We start from the raw sequence: 19186 nt of genomic DNA, 5'->3' as shown, positions 1-19186 counted from the left end.
TCCTTTCATCTTTCTCCTCTTGCACCACTGCCTTCTCAAGCAAAAGACTCTCATTCCCCCCATATCTCTTTTATTTTCTTTTAGTGTGTCTTTTTATTTCTCTTTCTACCATCAAACAATATTGGTTCCACAGGGAATGGCTTAGATTCAAATTAAACCAGTTCTCTGGGTCTCCAGCTGGGTATCGGAAAAAAATAGATAAAATTCTGACTTGGCTTTGTTAAAAAATAGAAGCTTGCCTCGGCATAAAATAACCTGCATCTTTTAAGTCGAGGCTATTTTTAGCAGCCATTGCCTCTCCCAGAGGGAATAGAGATGGAAAGTAGGTGAGGCTGTGGGGGGAGAGTGCAAGATAATATACAGTGTGTGCTCCAAGTAAGTCAGCTCAGCATTAGTTGCTATCTGAGGCAGATCTTAATTAACAGTCACATAGTTGTGCAGTGTTAAGCAACGTGACAGCGAACACATCTGCAGGTCTTCTTTTATTACAATAAGTGGATTAATAGCATATCGTGGAGCTGGTTACTTAAAAGACTAGAAATTCACCCCTTGTTCCTAAACTCCATATTTCCTGCTTCACAATGGAGATAAAAAATTTCAAATGAAATGTTAGTTTTACTAGCAATAAGACACACTCCATAGCTTCTTTAGTTAATCTTGGTAAATCTGTTACGTATCTAAAGTGGGGGAAATAGCTAAACTTAGCACCAAAAAAAGTACATTTGTGTTTGGTCAATTATTTCTTTGTTGTAACAATGTTTCTTGGCACTAAATCTCACACTGTTGGAAATCCTATTTATTTTCCCTTAAATGGTGCCGAGAAAAATGTGAGAAAAATGCGACTTAAGTATACGGGCTTGTCCGGCCAACAGCTTATTCTACTATTGACTCTTTTTTTGAGCTTCTGGTACCCCAGGTGCTGATAATCAGGTGCCTGATTAGTGTCACATGTGAACTACAGCAGTCAGTTGTTTTCAGATTAGGAGTGAGTCCTAGTACCACCACCAAATTAAAGGTCAGGGTCCATATAACAGGGAGTGTCAGAGACCAACTGCAAAGTGGGCGTCCTACAGCAGTGTGTGACGACGCTGGTAATGAGTATGAGAAGGTTGTGCCAAGCTGTTGTGTATGTTTCTTCCACAAGCTACTGAGGCCCCTATTTATTAAATTAATAAATTGTTAAATTGCCAGACCTCCAATCCAATAAGTGACGCCAAACAAAAGTCAGTAGCAGACTGACACTTTGTTAATGATTTGAAGCAGTCAGGATTTTCACTATTTTAAGTACACGCCTGTAAGGTCCGCCTGCTCAGGAAACACATGCACAGACCTTTCCTAAGTTTGTCAGTGTACATTTAAACTATTTTAAATGTGTTCTTTAGTGGATATTCTGTCTTTCTCTATTAGAATGGGGAAAAAAAAAAACACAAAACAATTTGATTATTTATTTTGTTTATATTTAGCAGCGGAGCAGGTAATTGGACAGTAGTTCTTTAGTTTCACTTTGCAAACTTAGCCCTTAGGTCTCTTATTTCTAGAAGAATCTCTTGGCTGACAAAATCCCCCAAAGCAGAATTTTTACTGTTTCCAGTCAGCTTAAATCAAAACATGTCTAAATGGTACTCTAAATATGCACAGCAGCTATAGTGGTTCAAAACTGAGGCCAATACTACATGCTCCAGTCACAAACATATTCCCCAGCTGATGCCATTTAGAAGAGTGCAAATGAAAGAGAAGGCAATGTTTGTGGACTGAAGTGTAGCACTAATTACCCTCACTAATGCAGTACAGTATTGCCTGTGTTAATGCATGCAATACTAATGTACTTCTGTGAAAGATAATTCCTGGATGATTCATGTTTTCTATAGAAAAACATACTTGGCATGCATATTTAAGTTTAACAGCCATATCTGAATCAGTTTCTGGCAGCTATATGCAATTAGTGTTATTGCATTGTGGCTACAGTGCTGCTGTTCAGCAAAGATTAGATGAGCTCCCTATTAGCCAGTGGACTTTACCTCAATTTCCTGCCCTAAAGTCCTAAATGTGTTTGTTTAAAGAAAAGCATAAAGCATCCCCTTTTCAGAGTTTTAACAAGCTGAATTCATTATTGCTCTATTTCATTTATATCAATGGGTTTTTTAGTGATGCAAGTAGTCTGTAGGTAGTGCTTCACTTAATTATGAGCCCAGGTCTACAGTTTTTTTTCCTTTCTTTTGTGCCTCAGGTGTTATCACAAGCCAGCCTTTCATTCATTTATTATGCACAGCTAAGATGCACACAGATGGTACTTCAGACAGCAGACCTTCATCAGTCTGAGAGGAGAGGCCATGAGCACTGTGGCTCCTTCTTATTGTGAAAACCACTCAAGAAGGCTTTTAATGGTACACCAACACAATATCATAAACTTTGCTTCATTAGAAGAAAAATACATTTAATTTCCTCTTTATTAGTACAAGTAAATGAAACCATCTCAAGTTTACTCGTGGCTGATGTAGTTATGCCCGTTAGCCTCAGAGCTGTATGTTGGATTTAAGCTGATGAGTCAAGGTTTCACACAATGCTTGGAAATGTTTTAATGCTTTAAACTAATATTATGCATTATTAGATTTTGGCAATAATATTTGTGAAAGAAAGGAGCTAATGCTGTTTGAAAGAATTCCCCAAAGTAAATTTTGGTGGAGAAATCCCGACATGGCAGGAGTTACCAAAGTGTGTCCATAGTGTTAAGTAGAATACACTAGAGCAGCATCAGCAGTACGTTTCAAATGCTTGACTAGTGTGTCCTTGTATACTGAATTCAGATGTAGCACTTTCTAAAAGACTTTATTCAAGCAAAGCATTTTGTACAACATGCTGCTTGAATGAAAAATTTAAACTTAAACCACATTCAATAATAAATAGTAAAGACCCAACTATGTTATTTTATTAATACACTTTATAAAGTTCTCAAATTTAAACACTGCAATTTCCTGCCGCTCGTCTAGACTGACCTTGTTTGGAGTGTAATTTAAATAAACAAAACATCTTTGCTTAAATGGTCGACGCTGAATTTTAAAGCTGAACTTTTCTTCTTTTTTTTCTTTTTTTTACTGCAGCACAAACCTAAACCCACACTGATGTAGCTGCAGCAGGCAGTGCTGGTGAGCTCACCTCAGACATCTTATGTGCTCTGTAGTGAGACTTGGAGCACTGCAGCAGCTGGGCTGCCAGATTGCAGTCTTTCCTGTACAGGTCCTGAAAAAAAGCAAAAAGATTATTCCCATTCACTTAAAACACACACAAACACACACATGCACGCACACACATATACTGGGTTTTCTTTGGCATCTTGATAATTAAAGCATGCTGTGAGTGAGGAGTGTTATGAGTTTAAACCATCCCTGAGTAAAACCTTTAATATGTTAGATTACAGCCTTCTAATTGTGCTTCATAATTATGGGAGATGTCTGAGGGGGGAATCAGGAGAGTGTGCAACAATACAGCTGAACATAAAAAAAAAAAAAAAAAAAAAAAAAAAAAATATATATATATATATATATATATATATATACATACATACATACATACATACATACATACATACATACATACATACATACATATGCTTCTTGGTTACATAATTTCACTGGGTAGTTTGCAGGATCTTAACAATACCAGCAAACTTTTCTTTAGACATATCTGCCCTGTGCAGACTGTGCTAATTTTATTAGAGTTGTCTGAAACAGCACATTAACTTATCTGCACCTTCCAGCCAAGGAAGCAAGTGCAGCATTATTTATCTCTTTACCCATGCTTTCTTTCTGAAAAGAATGGTTATTAGATTTTTACTCAAATTTCACAGCACCGTGAGGGTGGTCTACTGGCACAACAGATGCCTGGTTTCATTGTTTTCTTCGTTTACTGTGCGTGCATGTGTTAGTGTGGGCGGTTAACCGGTTTTAGAAGGTTTTCTTTTCCTCTCCCTCCTCTGTTAAACCTGTCCACTTATAAAGGTCAGTTCATGCTGCACTGTAGCTTTCCTGTTTCTCTTTAATAGCACAACCCTGACATTTTCCCCCCATAACATCAAAGCCCTCTCTCTGACAGTCTCAACTCCCCCACCAGTTAACAGTGGCTGCTTTTTGAATCCTTTTTTTTCCCCCCCTGTTTTGGTGAAAAGAGACATTTGAAGTCCCTGTAGTTTTTCGGGACAGTTCAAATAGACCTTTGAGACCTTTGGTGATGTCTTAGTTAATATGAACTGTGTGGTGTGTCTCTCCTGGGAGTGCCAGCTGACAGCTTTGTTGCTCCAGCTGGTTGTGAGACAGACTTTGTAATGTCTTATGATCAGTTCTTTATGTACACTGTATTTTATTTTTAAATCTCTGAATGTGTGAATTAAGTAGATTCTTTCCTTCTAGTTGTTGTGAAATTAGAGCCATTTACTTTTCACAGTCATTATCTTTGTAGGTAATTTATTACATTTGAACAGTCTTTGGGGATCATCAACGTCTTGATGCCCTCTTTTGCCTGTCAATATGTGGGATATGTAACAACTTGTTCTACAGTACTGTGCAAAAGTCTTGAGCCCTGCCTTATTTCTTTATGCTTTGCTTCTTAATAGACACACCTTTTTGTAATGTTTAAAGTGGTCCTGAGGTGTACTTCTCAAGGTTTCCTAAAGGTCTTTCAATTTTAGAAGAATATTTTTTGTTTTTAAAGTCACTTGACACCGACCTATGAAGCATTCAAGCATAAAATACCCCAAGACAAGCCTAAGGCCTCAATTCCTAATTTCTATTTCAAGGGACAAACCAGCATTGTTTGCACATAACAGACAACTTAGTGTATTTGGACACTTTACTAGCAGCCTGTTGCAAAAACACATAATTTGTTTCTATTTCTGTAGTTGGATCTTTCAAAAATGCCAAGAGATAACACAGCTTGACACATAAATGATATTTTTACACCAACCAAAAACCCTATCCACAGCAGATGAACAGGATCATGTCCTTAAATACCATGTATTTACCATGCTCATGTATGTACCGTGTACTATGTTAAAGCCTGTTAGAATTGTGAAAACTCAAGTTTTTGCCTTATATACTGTATTTCCATGTATGTTTGCACATTTTTCAATAAACCGCTGGACCTGTTTCCCATTTTCCTTGCAAAATATCAAGACATGAGGGGTAATTCAGGACAACTGCAAAAAGCTGTAGATTAAACGGCTTCATCAGTTAAGTGTAAAGCAAACACACAATTCATTTGTAGTGTGTTTTGTGGCAGTGGGTCTCAGGCATGACACAACTGCGAGGTTTTATTTTATTTCTTTGTGTTTTGAGCGGAATACTTGACGGTTGATCTCCAGAGGAAATGTCTGCCTCACGGCTGGCACTGATGGGACAAATTCTGAAACCTACTCAAAATGAACCTCGTCTCTAATCACCTCCGCTGGATGTTGGAGGGGAGGATTGTAAGAGGGCTCTATAGCTCAGAAGTGCTAAAAAATTGCCATAGAGCGGTAAGAGAAAATCTAACTCAGCCTAGAGCCCCTCCACAAGGAAAACCAGTAAAATCACTTCAAAGAAAAGCGAGACACCAAATTTCCAAATGCCGTTGAGCTCAGGTCTATGCAGCTGTGGATTCAACCTCTGCCAGGCCCGAGGATGCCCATTGATTTCAGTTCTATCGCTATAAAACATCCAGTGGCTTAGAGTTAATTCCTCTATCTGCTGTGACACCTTGAAGCACAAATATTGAGGGTTTTGCAGAAATACAGTGAGTGTGACTTCCAGTTTGACATGAGGAAGTGCTCTCCTCAGAAAGAGTTGATTTTTAGCTTCCAAAACCAACTGTTGTTTTGGTGCTAACAAGGCACCAAGTAAGTAAGGAAGGAAGGCAGCTGCCCCAGGGCATCAGGTCTCTGTGCCCTGGATTTCCTGGGCTACTGTGCCTGCAGGCAAAATATAATTTGGGCAAGCAATCATACCAAAAAGTTCAGATACTGTCCAAATAACCTTGCTTCAGGTATATTCCCAGTGCTGACAAGAGGTGTTATGGGGAGCTTACATTATATAGATGGAGCAGCTTTAAGTACTCACATTGTCCTCTCTGAGTTTATTAATGGTGATCTTCGTCTCCATGAGATGATTGTTGAGAACAATGATTTCCCGGCTGAGGGCTCTTTTTTCCTCCTCGTGGTGCTGTGACTACAGTGTAAGAGAAAGAATGGACAAGTTAAAAGAGAAACTGGAGAAAAACAGAAGGAAAAAACCCCAAGGATGACAGAGTGGATGATAAGATGAGGGGCAGGAAGTGAGGGTTAGAGAAAAGAGATAACGAAAGAGATGAGAGAGCCAAAGTTGGAGGAGCAACAGAGGTAAAACAAGATTATAAAGGAGCACAAGAAAAATGAAAGGAGGAAAGTCATAAGTCACTATCAGCGTGAAGCTGGTGCTAGCACCAGGACTTAATTAAAAGAAGATTACACTTGCCAGAGCTCATATCATATCAATTACTCTGGGAGTAAGAGAAAGAAGCATGGAGGGGAAGCGAGAGAAAGACGAGAAAAATAAAGTGGGTGCAAGAAAGACAAATGAAACACTCCATTTCCAGTGATTACTGTCAAAGAAGTGCAAAATGACCCTGCTGTAGTGACATTTGAACCACACTAACAGGCGAGTTTAATGATGGCTTCTACGTCTCTCTCTCTCTCTGTGTCTGTCCAGTCAACTCAGCAGCTGTTGGCCACTTAATCCACCAGTTTGCCACAGATATCACCCCTAATGATTTTGGTTGCCTGATCGCTCATCTAACATAATCGAAATTCCTTTACTTGCACGTCTAAAATGTAAAAATAGGAAATAATTCATTCTTATTAAATTGGTGTGTGACAATCATCATTCTCAGCCAACAGGCCAGTCGTAACAACGCCATGACATTTTATAAATATTATGACCTGCGTGAGGGTATTGTGGGATCAGGTTCTTTAGCTCCACAAACTGTAACTAAATGCATCTCATAACGAACAATGATTCTGGCATGCAATTAACACTTCGGCCTCCAGGGGGCAGTATAGGGTTCTTTTGGCTTAGAAATTATGTTTTGTTTTTCTTATTCACGTGTGTCACACTGGCATACACACATACACAAAGTTGTAACTGTGAAACCTGTCACACAGCACCAGCTGTCAAATGATACACTCACTTGGCCTCCCACCCTTTTTTTTCCCTCCCTCCTTCTAATCTCCCAATGGTGGTGATTGTTTTGAAATACAGAGGTGCAGCGCCAATCTAATAGGTGGCAATTAATGTCAGTTTAAGCAATAGAGCAGCATTGATATTCAAATCCAATTCTGTTACGGTCTCATTAATCAGCTGTCGAGACAAGCGCCTCCCCGCTGTTCTTTCTCCAGCTCATTACTCCTGCCTCCAGCTCGTTCTCACTACGTGGATGACCACATTAGGTACATTTTTAAGCTCAGATATTTAATTTGTCGCTTTCCTTTCTTTGTTAACGTGATGTTGTGTTGGCTCAGAGACAATCTCCAGCTCAGATGTTAATATGACTAGTGTTGTGGTTTTACACATGGCTGCTTTTTATTTTTCCTTTTAAGAGTGACTCTGGACTTTAAAAACTGCACAATTGGCCTCATTTAGCAATACGTGACTTTTTAATGCAACTTTTTTTTGCTGTTTTCCAGCTGTGCAACAAGCTGCAAGCAACTTTAGTAATCAGCTGGAGTTGTGTTTGTGCACCCCTAGTGAAAGGTCTGCCATTTACTGCACTATAAGTTTGGTTTAGACTCCACCAGCTACTAGTGCCTGACTCCATCTGTGCTCCCTGTAATGTTGCGCTTTGGGTATGTAGAATAGAAGGTGTTTATCAGAAGGCCTTTTCATTGAATACAGCTGCCTAATGCATTTGTAAATTATAACGACTGGAGCGGCAAAGTAGAGATAAAAGGCAGCAGCCACACTGTGGGAAGCTGTATAGTTAAGTGATAAGTCTGTGTGTGCGTGTTTATCACTTGAATGACCCTTGTACATCAGTTATTTGATTCGGTGTTAGTACAGAAATATTGATTAGTGCATCTTTCAAACCCGTCTAATCGATCGACCGGAGGCTCGAGTGTATCTGCACTGTGATAAATGTTGTAATAAAGAGTAGAAAAAATGAATCAGTGCAGCTTTAATGTTAGTTAGAATTCAAGCCTGTTTCATTTACTACATATAACCCAATAGAACAGGAACACAGTCGCTATCGTCGGCATTAAAAGGCATCTTTAATTTACGATTCTTCTAAATGATCCTTGGGTCTTCTATTGCATTTTTGCTGAAAATTATAGGAAAACTGGGCACAGAGTCTGCTTAGAGACAAAAGAGACAGAGGGCATTCTTAACTGTGCTGATATAATCATCATTGATCTTGTGCTGTATTTTAGAGAGAAGAGGAAAATGGGTTTTTATTTACAGAGTTCTAGCCAGCAGAATTTCAGCTGTGCACACTGATTTTTGCTATCTCCAGCAGTCACTTTGTGTTGGATACACATGGCGTTCTTATCTATTGGTACCACACAAACAAGGAAACCGCATCAAGGAGAATTAATATGCATATTCTGACAATCTTATCTTAAGGAGATTGACCCAGAGGAGTAGGGAAGATATTGTTTCCCACCCTAATGCATTGCACAGAATTAAAGCATCTCTTTTTGTCTTTTGAATTTAAAGATGAGCAAGTTTCTTCCAATCATTCACAGGAATTGTTGACCATTAGTGGTCAAGTTTAAGGGTTTGTTCAGATGTCATCTTAAATGACTCCTTTAACAAAGTTATCTCCTCTCCCAGTCGGATATGTAACAAATCAAAAACTAAACTCACAGGGCACGCTTCAATTATTGATCAGGTGAATTGAGTGCACAGTGTATAAAATGAGGAAAAAGTGTTTTTCTAAGACACCCCGGTTTGTTTTATGTATTCTGCTGGAGATTCTGTCTCTTCGCTGGGCAACAAATGAAGCCTGAGTCCCATGAGATGCAATTACTGAGGACTTCGGTTCACAGAGGAGAGCAGAAAACTCTGCTCCATTTTAAATACATCCTTATTTTAAGAGGGAAAAGGAAAGAAACAAAGTAGATTTCTAACCTCATTAAAGAGGATTTTGAAATCAAGACACCAAAGATAACCACCACCCTGCTAAAAGCAGATTCTCAATGTAGCGAACACTTATCAGGTAGAAGGAGATCTAAAAAGTTGTTCAATGGATACAATTAAAGCAGAAGTAAATCTCTGGGTGATCCAAATTGATTATGTTAAGATGAACTTGCCATGTGAAACAAACAATATTTATAGGAGGAAATAAGCCTCAGTTTCAGTCAGCATTTCAAAGACAAGGAGTTATTTTTAAATTGTTTCCTGTAGAACTGAAAAACCACCTGGCTTGGCGTATGTGGGTAATCCATCATGATACAAATTTACTTGACTATATTTTGGAAGTGTTCCAGGTGGTGTGGAGGGGGATTTGTGGGCTACACTGCTGGGAAATCAAACCTTACCTATTATAAGAAAATACAATGTACATAGAAAAACTAAAAATCCCTCCATGCAATTTCTTCCACTTATCCAATTCAGGGTTACGTGGGGCCAGAGCCCAGAGACAACCAATCATGCTCACATTCGTACCTACAGCCAATTTAGAATCACCAATTAATTAATGTGCATTGTGCATGTCTTTGGACCGTGGGAGAAAGCTGGAATACCCGGAGAAAACATACAAAACTCCATACAGAAGGCTCCAGCCAGCCGGTGGAGTTGAACCCAGCGGATTCTTGCTCTGAAGAAACCACTGTGCCACCCAATAAGTAATAAAAATGTGCTGAAAATACTTCAAAAATTCAGGACCTGTATCCCGAAACTGTGTCTACTGAAAAATAGATGTGTTTTAGAACACAGGAGAATTATTGCTAAGATGAATGAGTCTTATTTTTATCAGTTTATTTTATTGTCCATTCTGTTCTTTTCTCCTCCAGAATCAGTAGTAAATGGTGAAATGTATCAAAACTGTCTGGCTTCACTTTGATGCTGCTCTCCTACATGTAATTTGCACATTTTATTCAAGAGTTATGATTAATGGCTGTGGTGTTAATGGCACTAATTAGTGCACTGCAGACAGAGCATGTCTCTGCTCCCTGAAGGGCACAGAGTAACCCATACAGACAGGTATAACACTCAGAATCGACAGGCTTTCTCAACCACCAGGACTATTATTCATCTGCTTCCTTTTACATGGTGAAATGTAATAAAATAATAATAATAGAAAGAAATCTCTCTAAATCAGGCATCTGTATGCACTGATCTTAAAAGAGATCACACTACACACCTTTTTGAAAAGTGTGACTCAATTTACACCATGAAGCACAGAAAATAACCAACCTTAAAAACTCTGTGATAGTTAGCTGACTGACTATCAACTACGTGACACCTCACAGTCATGTTTCCTCCAGCAGATTTCTGCTAACGTCTTTGTCATGATGTTGATTAGTTATGGCATGTAGCACAAAGTTTTATTGTAGGGAAAAAAAACTGCAAGGAGAATAATTTAAAAGTCAGCACTGATAAAGTAGAATGTGCTGCCTGTGGAGATCCCAAAAGAGCAAGAAACCGTTTGTCAGCAAATAAGTTGGGGTGCAGATTGTGAAGTGCTATACAGAGTCACATAAACTGGGCTGGACTGAGTGATAAACTGAGAGCTCAAAAGGTGGAGTGGTGAGAGAACTACTGAAGTATAAGTATTAAACTAGTGGCATCAAAATATATTGTTTTAAGTACCAAAAGTAGAAGAACCCATAAGCATTACCACCTATTTTGTTTTAATGTTATACCGTAATTGTCTTAATAGCTGGTTATTTTCAACTCAAGACTGATAGAATTGTGTTCCCCACTGGTCCCTTTATTAAGTACACCTTGAACCCTGTTTGCCTTCAGATTAGCTTTTTCTTCTTCATGGCATAGAGTCAACAAGGTGATGGAAACATTCATCAGAGATATTGGTCCACGGTGACACGACAGCATCATAACCTGTGATGTGAACCTCTCGTTCCACCGCATCCCGTTCAGATGACAGAGATGACAGATGACTGTGTACTCATTGTCATGTTCAAGAAACCAGTCTGAGATTATTCAAGCTTTGTGACATGGCACGTTATCTTCTTGGGAGCAGCCATCAGATGAAAGGTACACTGTGGTCATAAAGTGCATTTTGCAATATTTGCCTCTGAGATGTAATGAAGTAGAAATATTTACATCCTGCAGTGAGAAAAACCGAGGTGATAAACAACACACTGATAGAAAGCATTTATGGTTTAATGTTTTTACCTTTACATTACTTTTTATTTTAGTTGCTTTTACTTCCTGTAAAACTGAAGGTTTAATGCTCTGGTTGTTAACTGATCATAATAGAATGTGAATATAGTAAACGGTGGCTTTTTTTTAATGTAAGTATTTATTTATTTAAGTCAAACTACAACAGACCTTTTTGTTTTGGGATGACAGTTACAGATGAAGAAGATGTAATCTCTGTTAGGAGTAAGACCTCAATTTCCTGTCAGTTTGTCAACGGAGAAAAGAGAAACAAGACTTTCAGCACTATGGACAGCCCCTTAACAGTTCCAGCACTATAATGCAGGATCATCCAACCAAATAAATAAAAGAAAAAGTACTCTACTTAAATAATATATATCATATAAAAACCTATATAAAAGCCTATTATCCAGTTATAAGTACTGGCAGTATTTTGAAGTCTACATTTCTTGTAGTTATTGTTTATTCAGTATTTAGTCTGAATTTTAAAACTTTCCTCTGTGCTGAAGTCTGAGGGATATTTTGGGTAACACAGGCAAAAGCTTACTTGACTAACAATTGTATGCAAATATGTATTTTCTGCTTGCACCAGCATTGTCTGGGAGAGCCTCAAAGATTAATTTGAATTCTTACTAAACAGTCTAACAGCCACCAAGCTATAACTCATCTAGCGCCAGGACTGTCAAAGCTATATTTCAGCAATGTCCTTCTTGATCCACGCTGGCTACAACTACTGAGCACAGCTATACCAATGTCATCACAGCCTACATCTTGCCAGTTCTTCCAGGTGTTAATCACTTGCTTTGCTCTTTATGAATTAGTTTTAGTCGTCATTGTTTTTCAGTTGACCTTGCCATTTCAGGCTTCTCAGAACTTTTAATTACGTGTCTGATTTGACTGGAACTGCTTTTGTCACTGCCTGCCTGGTCGGTCTTCTACAAAGGAATATATTCCCCCCTTGAAATGCCATTGCATGACATGACATCAAAAGAAATAGCAATCCCAATAGGCCCTGTCTCAGGAAAAAAAAAAAAAAAAATCCCAATACTGTCTCCTGCCATGAAGACCGATTTGCTACACCAAGGCCCTCTGCTTGAAAGACAATCCCTTTGAAAAGAGTTTCACATGAGCAGAATGCATTGATGTGTGTGACTGTATGAGACGAATGATCCATGATGGAAACACACTGAAGGCATTTATGCTGTTCATGGTAGAAGTGTGACAAAGCAATAACTATTAGATCCAAACATCAGCAGTAATAGACTGTATATCACGTGGGACGGATGTTGGTGTAAGTGGCTATCTACTGAATATACAGCACTGTATTTCATGATTGCTCTGATTTATTACAGTTTTCACATCTCACTGGTCCACTACCACGCATGACTAAGCCTCTATTATCTGCCACAACCAATACTTATAATTTCTGCATATCTACTAACATACCACTGACCAGATATTAAATAGGCGTAAACACGAGATGACTTTTTTTCTGAAAATTACAATACTGTGCAAAAGTCTTGATCCACCTCTCATTTCTTTAATGTTTGCTGAGAAAATGGAAAATAAATGCAGTGATTCATTGAAACATATTGAAATACAACATTTCAATGTTGTATTTCAATACAGCCTCATAATTCCATCACTTTTGACAACACACCAAGAACCACTGACTAAAATGCAGACCCAAACCCTGAAATAGTCTCCACCTTGTTTTATAGATGGCTGTAAACACTCGAAAATTCATATTGACAACCATTTGACCAAAAAAATAGGATTCATAATTTTCAGATTTTCAGTCCAGTAGTCAGGTTTTTTTTTTGTAATTTTGCATAACTCAACATTTTATCCATGTTTCCCTTCCTTAAGAATGGCTTCTTTACAGCCATCCTTCCACTGAGACCATTTCTAACGAGGCTTTGGTGAACAGAAGGTGGATCACCTGAAGGTGAATCCAGGACTTGACTTTTAGATACTGTTCATCTGTAGGAGATAATTGTTATTTTGACTGCTTCTTCTCTTGTCCTTTATGTTTCCTAAAGTTACTTCAAATTTTTGAAGTACACCATGACGTACACAGCACGCCATGTTTTTGGTGTGCCTGTTTGGGAATCACCTTGTTGGTGGAAAAAGCATTATTTTATTGATGTCTTCTTTTTGTAGAGACAAATATTAAAATAGGAACAAATTCAGTGTTTATGTGCAGCCAGTATTCAAAGAAAAACTTTGAATGCCCTTCAGAAAGCCTGGAAAACTAGTGCTGCAGACCACTTTTGGCTCCTTGGAAGCAAAACAGAAAGAAGAGAGGTGTGGCTCAAAACTTTCACATTACCCTTCACTTGAAGGAAAGCGAGATGTAATGACATTTAACATAAAAAGTCCTGGTCAAACATAGATCACAGAGATTTTATAGAGCTAATTAAGCTAATGAGTCTCTTCAAGTCACTGTGTCTTTTACAGTTAGCTAGATCAAGGAAGTCTGGATAGACTCAGGGGATTTCTAGTGGCTTTTATGAAGTGCTTTATTGCCGTGGAAGAAATGACCTCTTGATGAATGAAAACAAGTTGAAATGATTTCCAGATGCTGACAGCAAAAAGTGACAGTTTGTTTGTTGTTAACCAGCTACTGAAGTAAGTTAGAACATTTTTTCTTCTGATGTTTCCAAGGTGTATAAAATGAACTTTCAAGCTCATCATGTCAGGAATGCCAACTCTTTAAAAATCTCAGAAAATTTGAACATTTCCAAATCCAACACAACTGGATGACATTACTTCATATGTAATTGAAGAATCTGTTACATGATCAAAAGCATCAAAGCAAGTTGATTTTACAATGAGACTCCAACAGCTTCATAACAACTGAAAGAAAACGGACAAGTTAAGTGCGAGATGAAAAGCAGCTGACTATAGAAATACATTTTTATCTCCCTATTTCATCCGCCGAGGCTCGATAACCTTGTTGCTACTTCTCTAATAATTTCAAAGAATCTTCTTCTATCAGTGAGTGTGCTGCACAGACAAGCCAAATGGATCAAACCTTTGATGAGATAACAATCCAGGCTAATCAAGATACAGTAAGTCTGTCATAAGACAGGCCTTGCTGTAGAGCTGGCTCATCTTTTTCACTGATTCTGGCTTTTAAGTCCTAAAGCTGAGGCTGGGAAAATACTTGGGAAACCTCTCAACCTGATGCGATTGGACAGCTGCTGCTGAGGTGACTAGAACAGCAGTTAGCTGTAATAGTTTTCTAACAGGGTTGCAAGGCAGCTAAGACCAATTACTTTGGACATTGATTGCTCTCCCTGTCTTTGATCATGTAATTGCTTTGAGCGAGATGAGAGTGGTTCTGCTGCTGAACAGGTGTGTTGAAATCGATTACAGCAGATTTTTCATTTCTTAGACGTGAGACACAGAATGGAGAGCGTAAATGTCATCATCATTCATAAATTATCTGGTTGTATAAGATCACACTGTAGTTTATTGTTGCTATTTATTATGATCACTGCATTTGAAGATCTGAAGTCCTTGCATCTTGTGTTTCTATAGAGGCTGCTGATCATGACACCAAACATTTAATAGAGTCATTGATCTACATTTAAACACATGGGTGTGGATAATATTTCACTTAGTTTAGACTGTATAGCTACAGACACAAAAAATCTGCATTTGCATTCATACTTTCTGTTGACTGGCAGTCGGGAAACATCAAAAACAACGTCAGACAATAGCTTTATCAAGTTTCTTGAAACATTCACCTGGAAACTTTAAATTATATTTGGAGCTGAAACAAAAGTCTTGAACCACCCCCTCATTTCTTTACATTTGGCTTCCAAAGAGTCAGACTTTCTTGTAATATTTTACAGTGGTGGAGGAGTAGTTCTCCAGGATTTCTGAATTTTTATTCAGACATTGGCTACGTTATCACTCATTTTCAGTCCAGTCCTTGTACCTGACCATATTCAAACAATAGTTATTTGTGTGTTAAATCACTGATCTACGATCATCACAGCTTGACAGACCTAAAATAATATGTTAGTTTAGGAGAGAGGCACAACAGCTATCTGTGAAAGACGATGAAGACTCTATCATGGTTTCTGGCTACATTTCAGCCAGTGGTGTTTGGGATCTTGTCCAAGTTGGTGGAATTATGAATTCAGAAAAGTGCTGCCAAATTTGGATCCACCATGCAACACCATCTGGAAAGCATTCACTCAATTTTCGAACATGACAATGATTCCAAACACGCTGCCAATTCAGTAATAGCATACCTGGATAGAAAAACACATAAATAGAACAATATCAGTCATGGACTGGCCTTCCCAAGATCCCCGACCTCAACATTATTAAAACAGTGTGGGATCATCTTGACAGAGAATGGGGGAAAAATCTAAAGAAGAACTTAAAATGTCCTTCAAGAAGCCTGAAAAACTGTTCCTGAAGACTACTTAAAAAGCTTAGAAAAAAGCTTATCTATTAGGGTTTAGGCTATGTAGAAAAATAAGGGTTGTCAGGCTAAATATTGACTTTCAACTTCATTAGAACTGTACAAACCTTTTCCTATACCTGCTGTATTTCCATGAATCTTTGCACAGTATAAAAATTGTACAGACGGGCAAACCAGAGGTCTGAATCATCATCAGTTTTACAGCCCTTGAACTGACAAAAGTAAAGACATCACCCACAGCCTGCCATGTCACAGAAAAGTAAGATGGTTAAGTCAAGGAGCTGTGCCTTTGACTGAGCCATTTGCATTTCTTTGTAATGACAGTGACTGAATGTCAAAGAACAGGGACATGTTGTTGACATTCTGCTTGTTTTTCTTAAGCTATTATTTGCTAGGTGGTTTAATGTATGTGTGTTTTCAGAACGTACACTTAACACTGAATGAAAGGGAACAGTTTTGAGTTAAAAAATACTTTAATTGATTCAGATGATGTGAGATAACAGGACTCTATGTGGCTCGTGAACCTAATGACTAAATCTCATGGTCTACACTTCACAGAACTGTGACTCTGAGTGTGTTTTTCTCAGGCTGAATTAATTTAGGATAAATCTTCTGCTGTGCCAAACTGATGAAAAAGGCAATTTCTCAGAAAATAAAATAAAGAAGAAATGAAACTGATTATCATAAAGCAACAATAATGTTATATTGTCAAATATATTGTGGCATTTCTACACCAAGGACTAATATAATGAAATTAAAAGAAACAAATCTAATAGGAGTTGCACTAGACAAAAAACAAACAAACAAACAAACAAACAAACCAGCAGCCCAATTGTGACCTTGTGTGTTGTTAGACAACATTATAATATTTGGACTAATCTAACTGAAAAGACAAGAAATTGTTAAGGATACAAAGCTGAAGCCTCAGGAAACAGATACTGGTAAACACATCTCTGCTGCTGTCTTTCTACAACTCTAATCTGTGACAGGAAGAGGAAATTCTGAAAAAAACCCAAACTATAAGTAATAGTCTCCTGGTAACAGGACTTGATGCTCTCAAGGAGATGATTCCAGGTCAAGCTTTGGGTCAAAACCTGCTTACTCTGTACATGTGTGTATACAAGTATGTGGTTGAGCTCATAAATCCCCATCACTGTCATACATCTTTTATGAGAGTCTTAGGGAGACCGCTGTGGTACTTACATACACCATTAGGATTCTGCACTCCGTGCTAATATCAATACAAACAGGCACAGCGGTCAGGAAATGTGAAAGCCCAGAGGGAGAGAAAGAGAGAGGCTGAAAATGTAGTTATGCAGCCTGAAGGTCGAACAAGCCCATTTATATTTATAGCTCGAAAAAAAATATGCACATCCTTTACTTAAGTCACAGTAGAAATACCAGAAAATGGACATTTATCTGCTGCAAGTTAATGTTCTGTTATTGCATTTCATTTGGTGGATTACACAGTAATTACTGATGCATTAATGTGTCAGCGGTCTTTACACGTTGCCGGTTGATGGAAAAAAACAAAAATACTCTTGATCTTTAACAGAGTGTCGCATTTTATGAATGGATAACCATATTTAAACCTTTACTCCAACTTTCTTTTTTTATGGGTGAGCAAATATTTTACATAAACACTGAAATTACCAAAATATGTTTTTGAAAACATGATGCAGGCCCCTGAAAATATTAGGGTGAGAAGCGTTGTGAAAGGCAGGGAAGGGGAAAGCTACCAAGCCACTGCAAATGTGTCAGCGCACAATGAGCATGTACTCCAGAGCCTAAAATAAGAGTTGTTTAATTTTTTAATTGGACAGCTAAACATCATCTGTCTGCAGGAGTAATGTATAAGCCACTATTTTCTGTTGGATATGAATCATAGATAAACTAAAGGTAGAACTTAGCTCCTTAAGCGTAGTTATCACAAGATAATATCTAAATATATTTGTCTGGAGCTACTTTGTGCCACTGCTCAGCTCTACTGTGTTTTTGTCCATTTCTACTTATTTTCTCAGCATTTTGAGTTAAAACATTTCAACATTCATAACTTAAAATTTTGAGATAATAACGCCAAATTTTGTCTATTTAAAGTATTCAGTATTTGTTACATCTGTACATCATAATTTCCTGTAATATACATGCAGAATATTACAGCTTGCTTTTTTAACGTCAGTATAAACAATGATAGCAGAACCAATGGCATCAATGAATTCCAGTCTAAGCATAGATGTAGTGGGTCTCATTAAACTGAACTGTCATGATTCAGACCCAAGTTTCTGAGTAATATCAACAGATCACTTTGGTCTTAAAAATGAAAGTGTTCCTATGTTTCCACATTTTGTATCATTTAACAAAATATTTTGCACATAAAGTTACATCTAATCCTAACTTCTTCCCACTCCCTTTCAACATGTAAATTAATCAGAATGTTTTTTTTTGTATGTATTTTGTATAGTATTTTTTTTTCTCTCTCTTATTTTCTTTTCTAAATGTACCCGTATATTGTTCACATGTTGAAATAAATTACTAATCAATCAATCAATCAAACTGGCAAATTAGTTTTGAGATTGGGTAGAAACTATTTTTTATAAGTAAATTTCAACTGATATATGTAAATATGTCATGTTGTTTTAGGTTGTTTCCTACCTGAGCTGTTAAGTCTGTTTAAATCAAACTCTGGTATCTTTTCTTTCTTTTATATATATATATATATATATATATATATATATATATATATATATATATATATATATATATATATGGTAATCACACTCAGGTGCAGACCAGAACAACTACACCAAGATCATTTGGAGGATATGGTCTCAGTCCAGTTCCAAATGAAATCCAGAGGAATTTGTTTATGGTGAATGCATAAAGCGTATTACAAAGCAACTTTGACATAGCCAAATATAGAAAAGTTCCCATTTTTTCACGATTTATTGTTAATTTCTATTTATTATCTGTTTTTCTATTTGGATACATTTTCTGTTTTTAAACATTTATTTATTTGCACTTTATTTGTGTTTCGTTACAGCAGCATTTCTTTATCATGTAGAAAAAACGGAGACGTACTGCTGAACCAGCACTTCTTTTTCTCATACCAAATGGGATTAAATGTGCAGTTAAACATCTTTACACTGACAGAAAGGGGAGTTTCGCTTGTTCAGCCCACTTGAGATCAAAGCGAGCTGTATGTGGCCCATGATGTAAAATGAATTTGACGTGTTTGGCTTACCAAATAACTTTTCATAACTGTACAGACTGTGAAATGACATAGTTTTAATGTCCATATGGAAAACATCAAGAACACTGTGATGTTTTCCAACACAATAAAGAATACCTTCCACCATGATTTACAAAACAAAATACGATTTTAGTGGCACTTGTACTATAT

The 19186-nt window shown here is 37.5% G+C and overlaps 1 protein-coding gene across 2 annotated transcripts in view; it reads right to left on the bottom strand.

The window, feature by feature from the left end:
- LOC134644844 (brain-enriched guanylate kinase-associated protein) overlaps positions 1–19186 on the bottom strand; it is a 67919-nt gene that overhangs the window by 7199 nt on the left and 41534 nt on the right. For both annotated transcript variants that reach the window (XM_063497963.1, XM_063497962.1), the window contains exons 5-6: positions 6087–6194; positions 3154–3237 (exon numbers count right to left, since the gene is read on the bottom strand). In XM_063497963.1, coding sequence (XP_063354033.1) covers positions 3154–3237; positions 6087–6194 — 192 coding nt within the window. The remainder of the gene's footprint in view (positions 1–3153; positions 3238–6086; positions 6195–19186) is intronic.

Source organism: Pelmatolapia mariae, linkage group LG16_19 (genome assembly GCF_036321145.2).
Source record: "Pelmatolapia mariae isolate MD_Pm_ZW linkage group LG16_19, Pm_UMD_F_2, whole genome shotgun sequence".
In the NCBI taxonomy this organism is placed as follows: Eukaryota; Metazoa; Chordata; class Actinopteri; order Cichliformes; family Cichlidae; genus Pelmatolapia; species Pelmatolapia mariae.
Note: the sequence above shows the minus strand (reverse complement) of the source record. Positions and strands in the feature narration are given on the sequence as shown.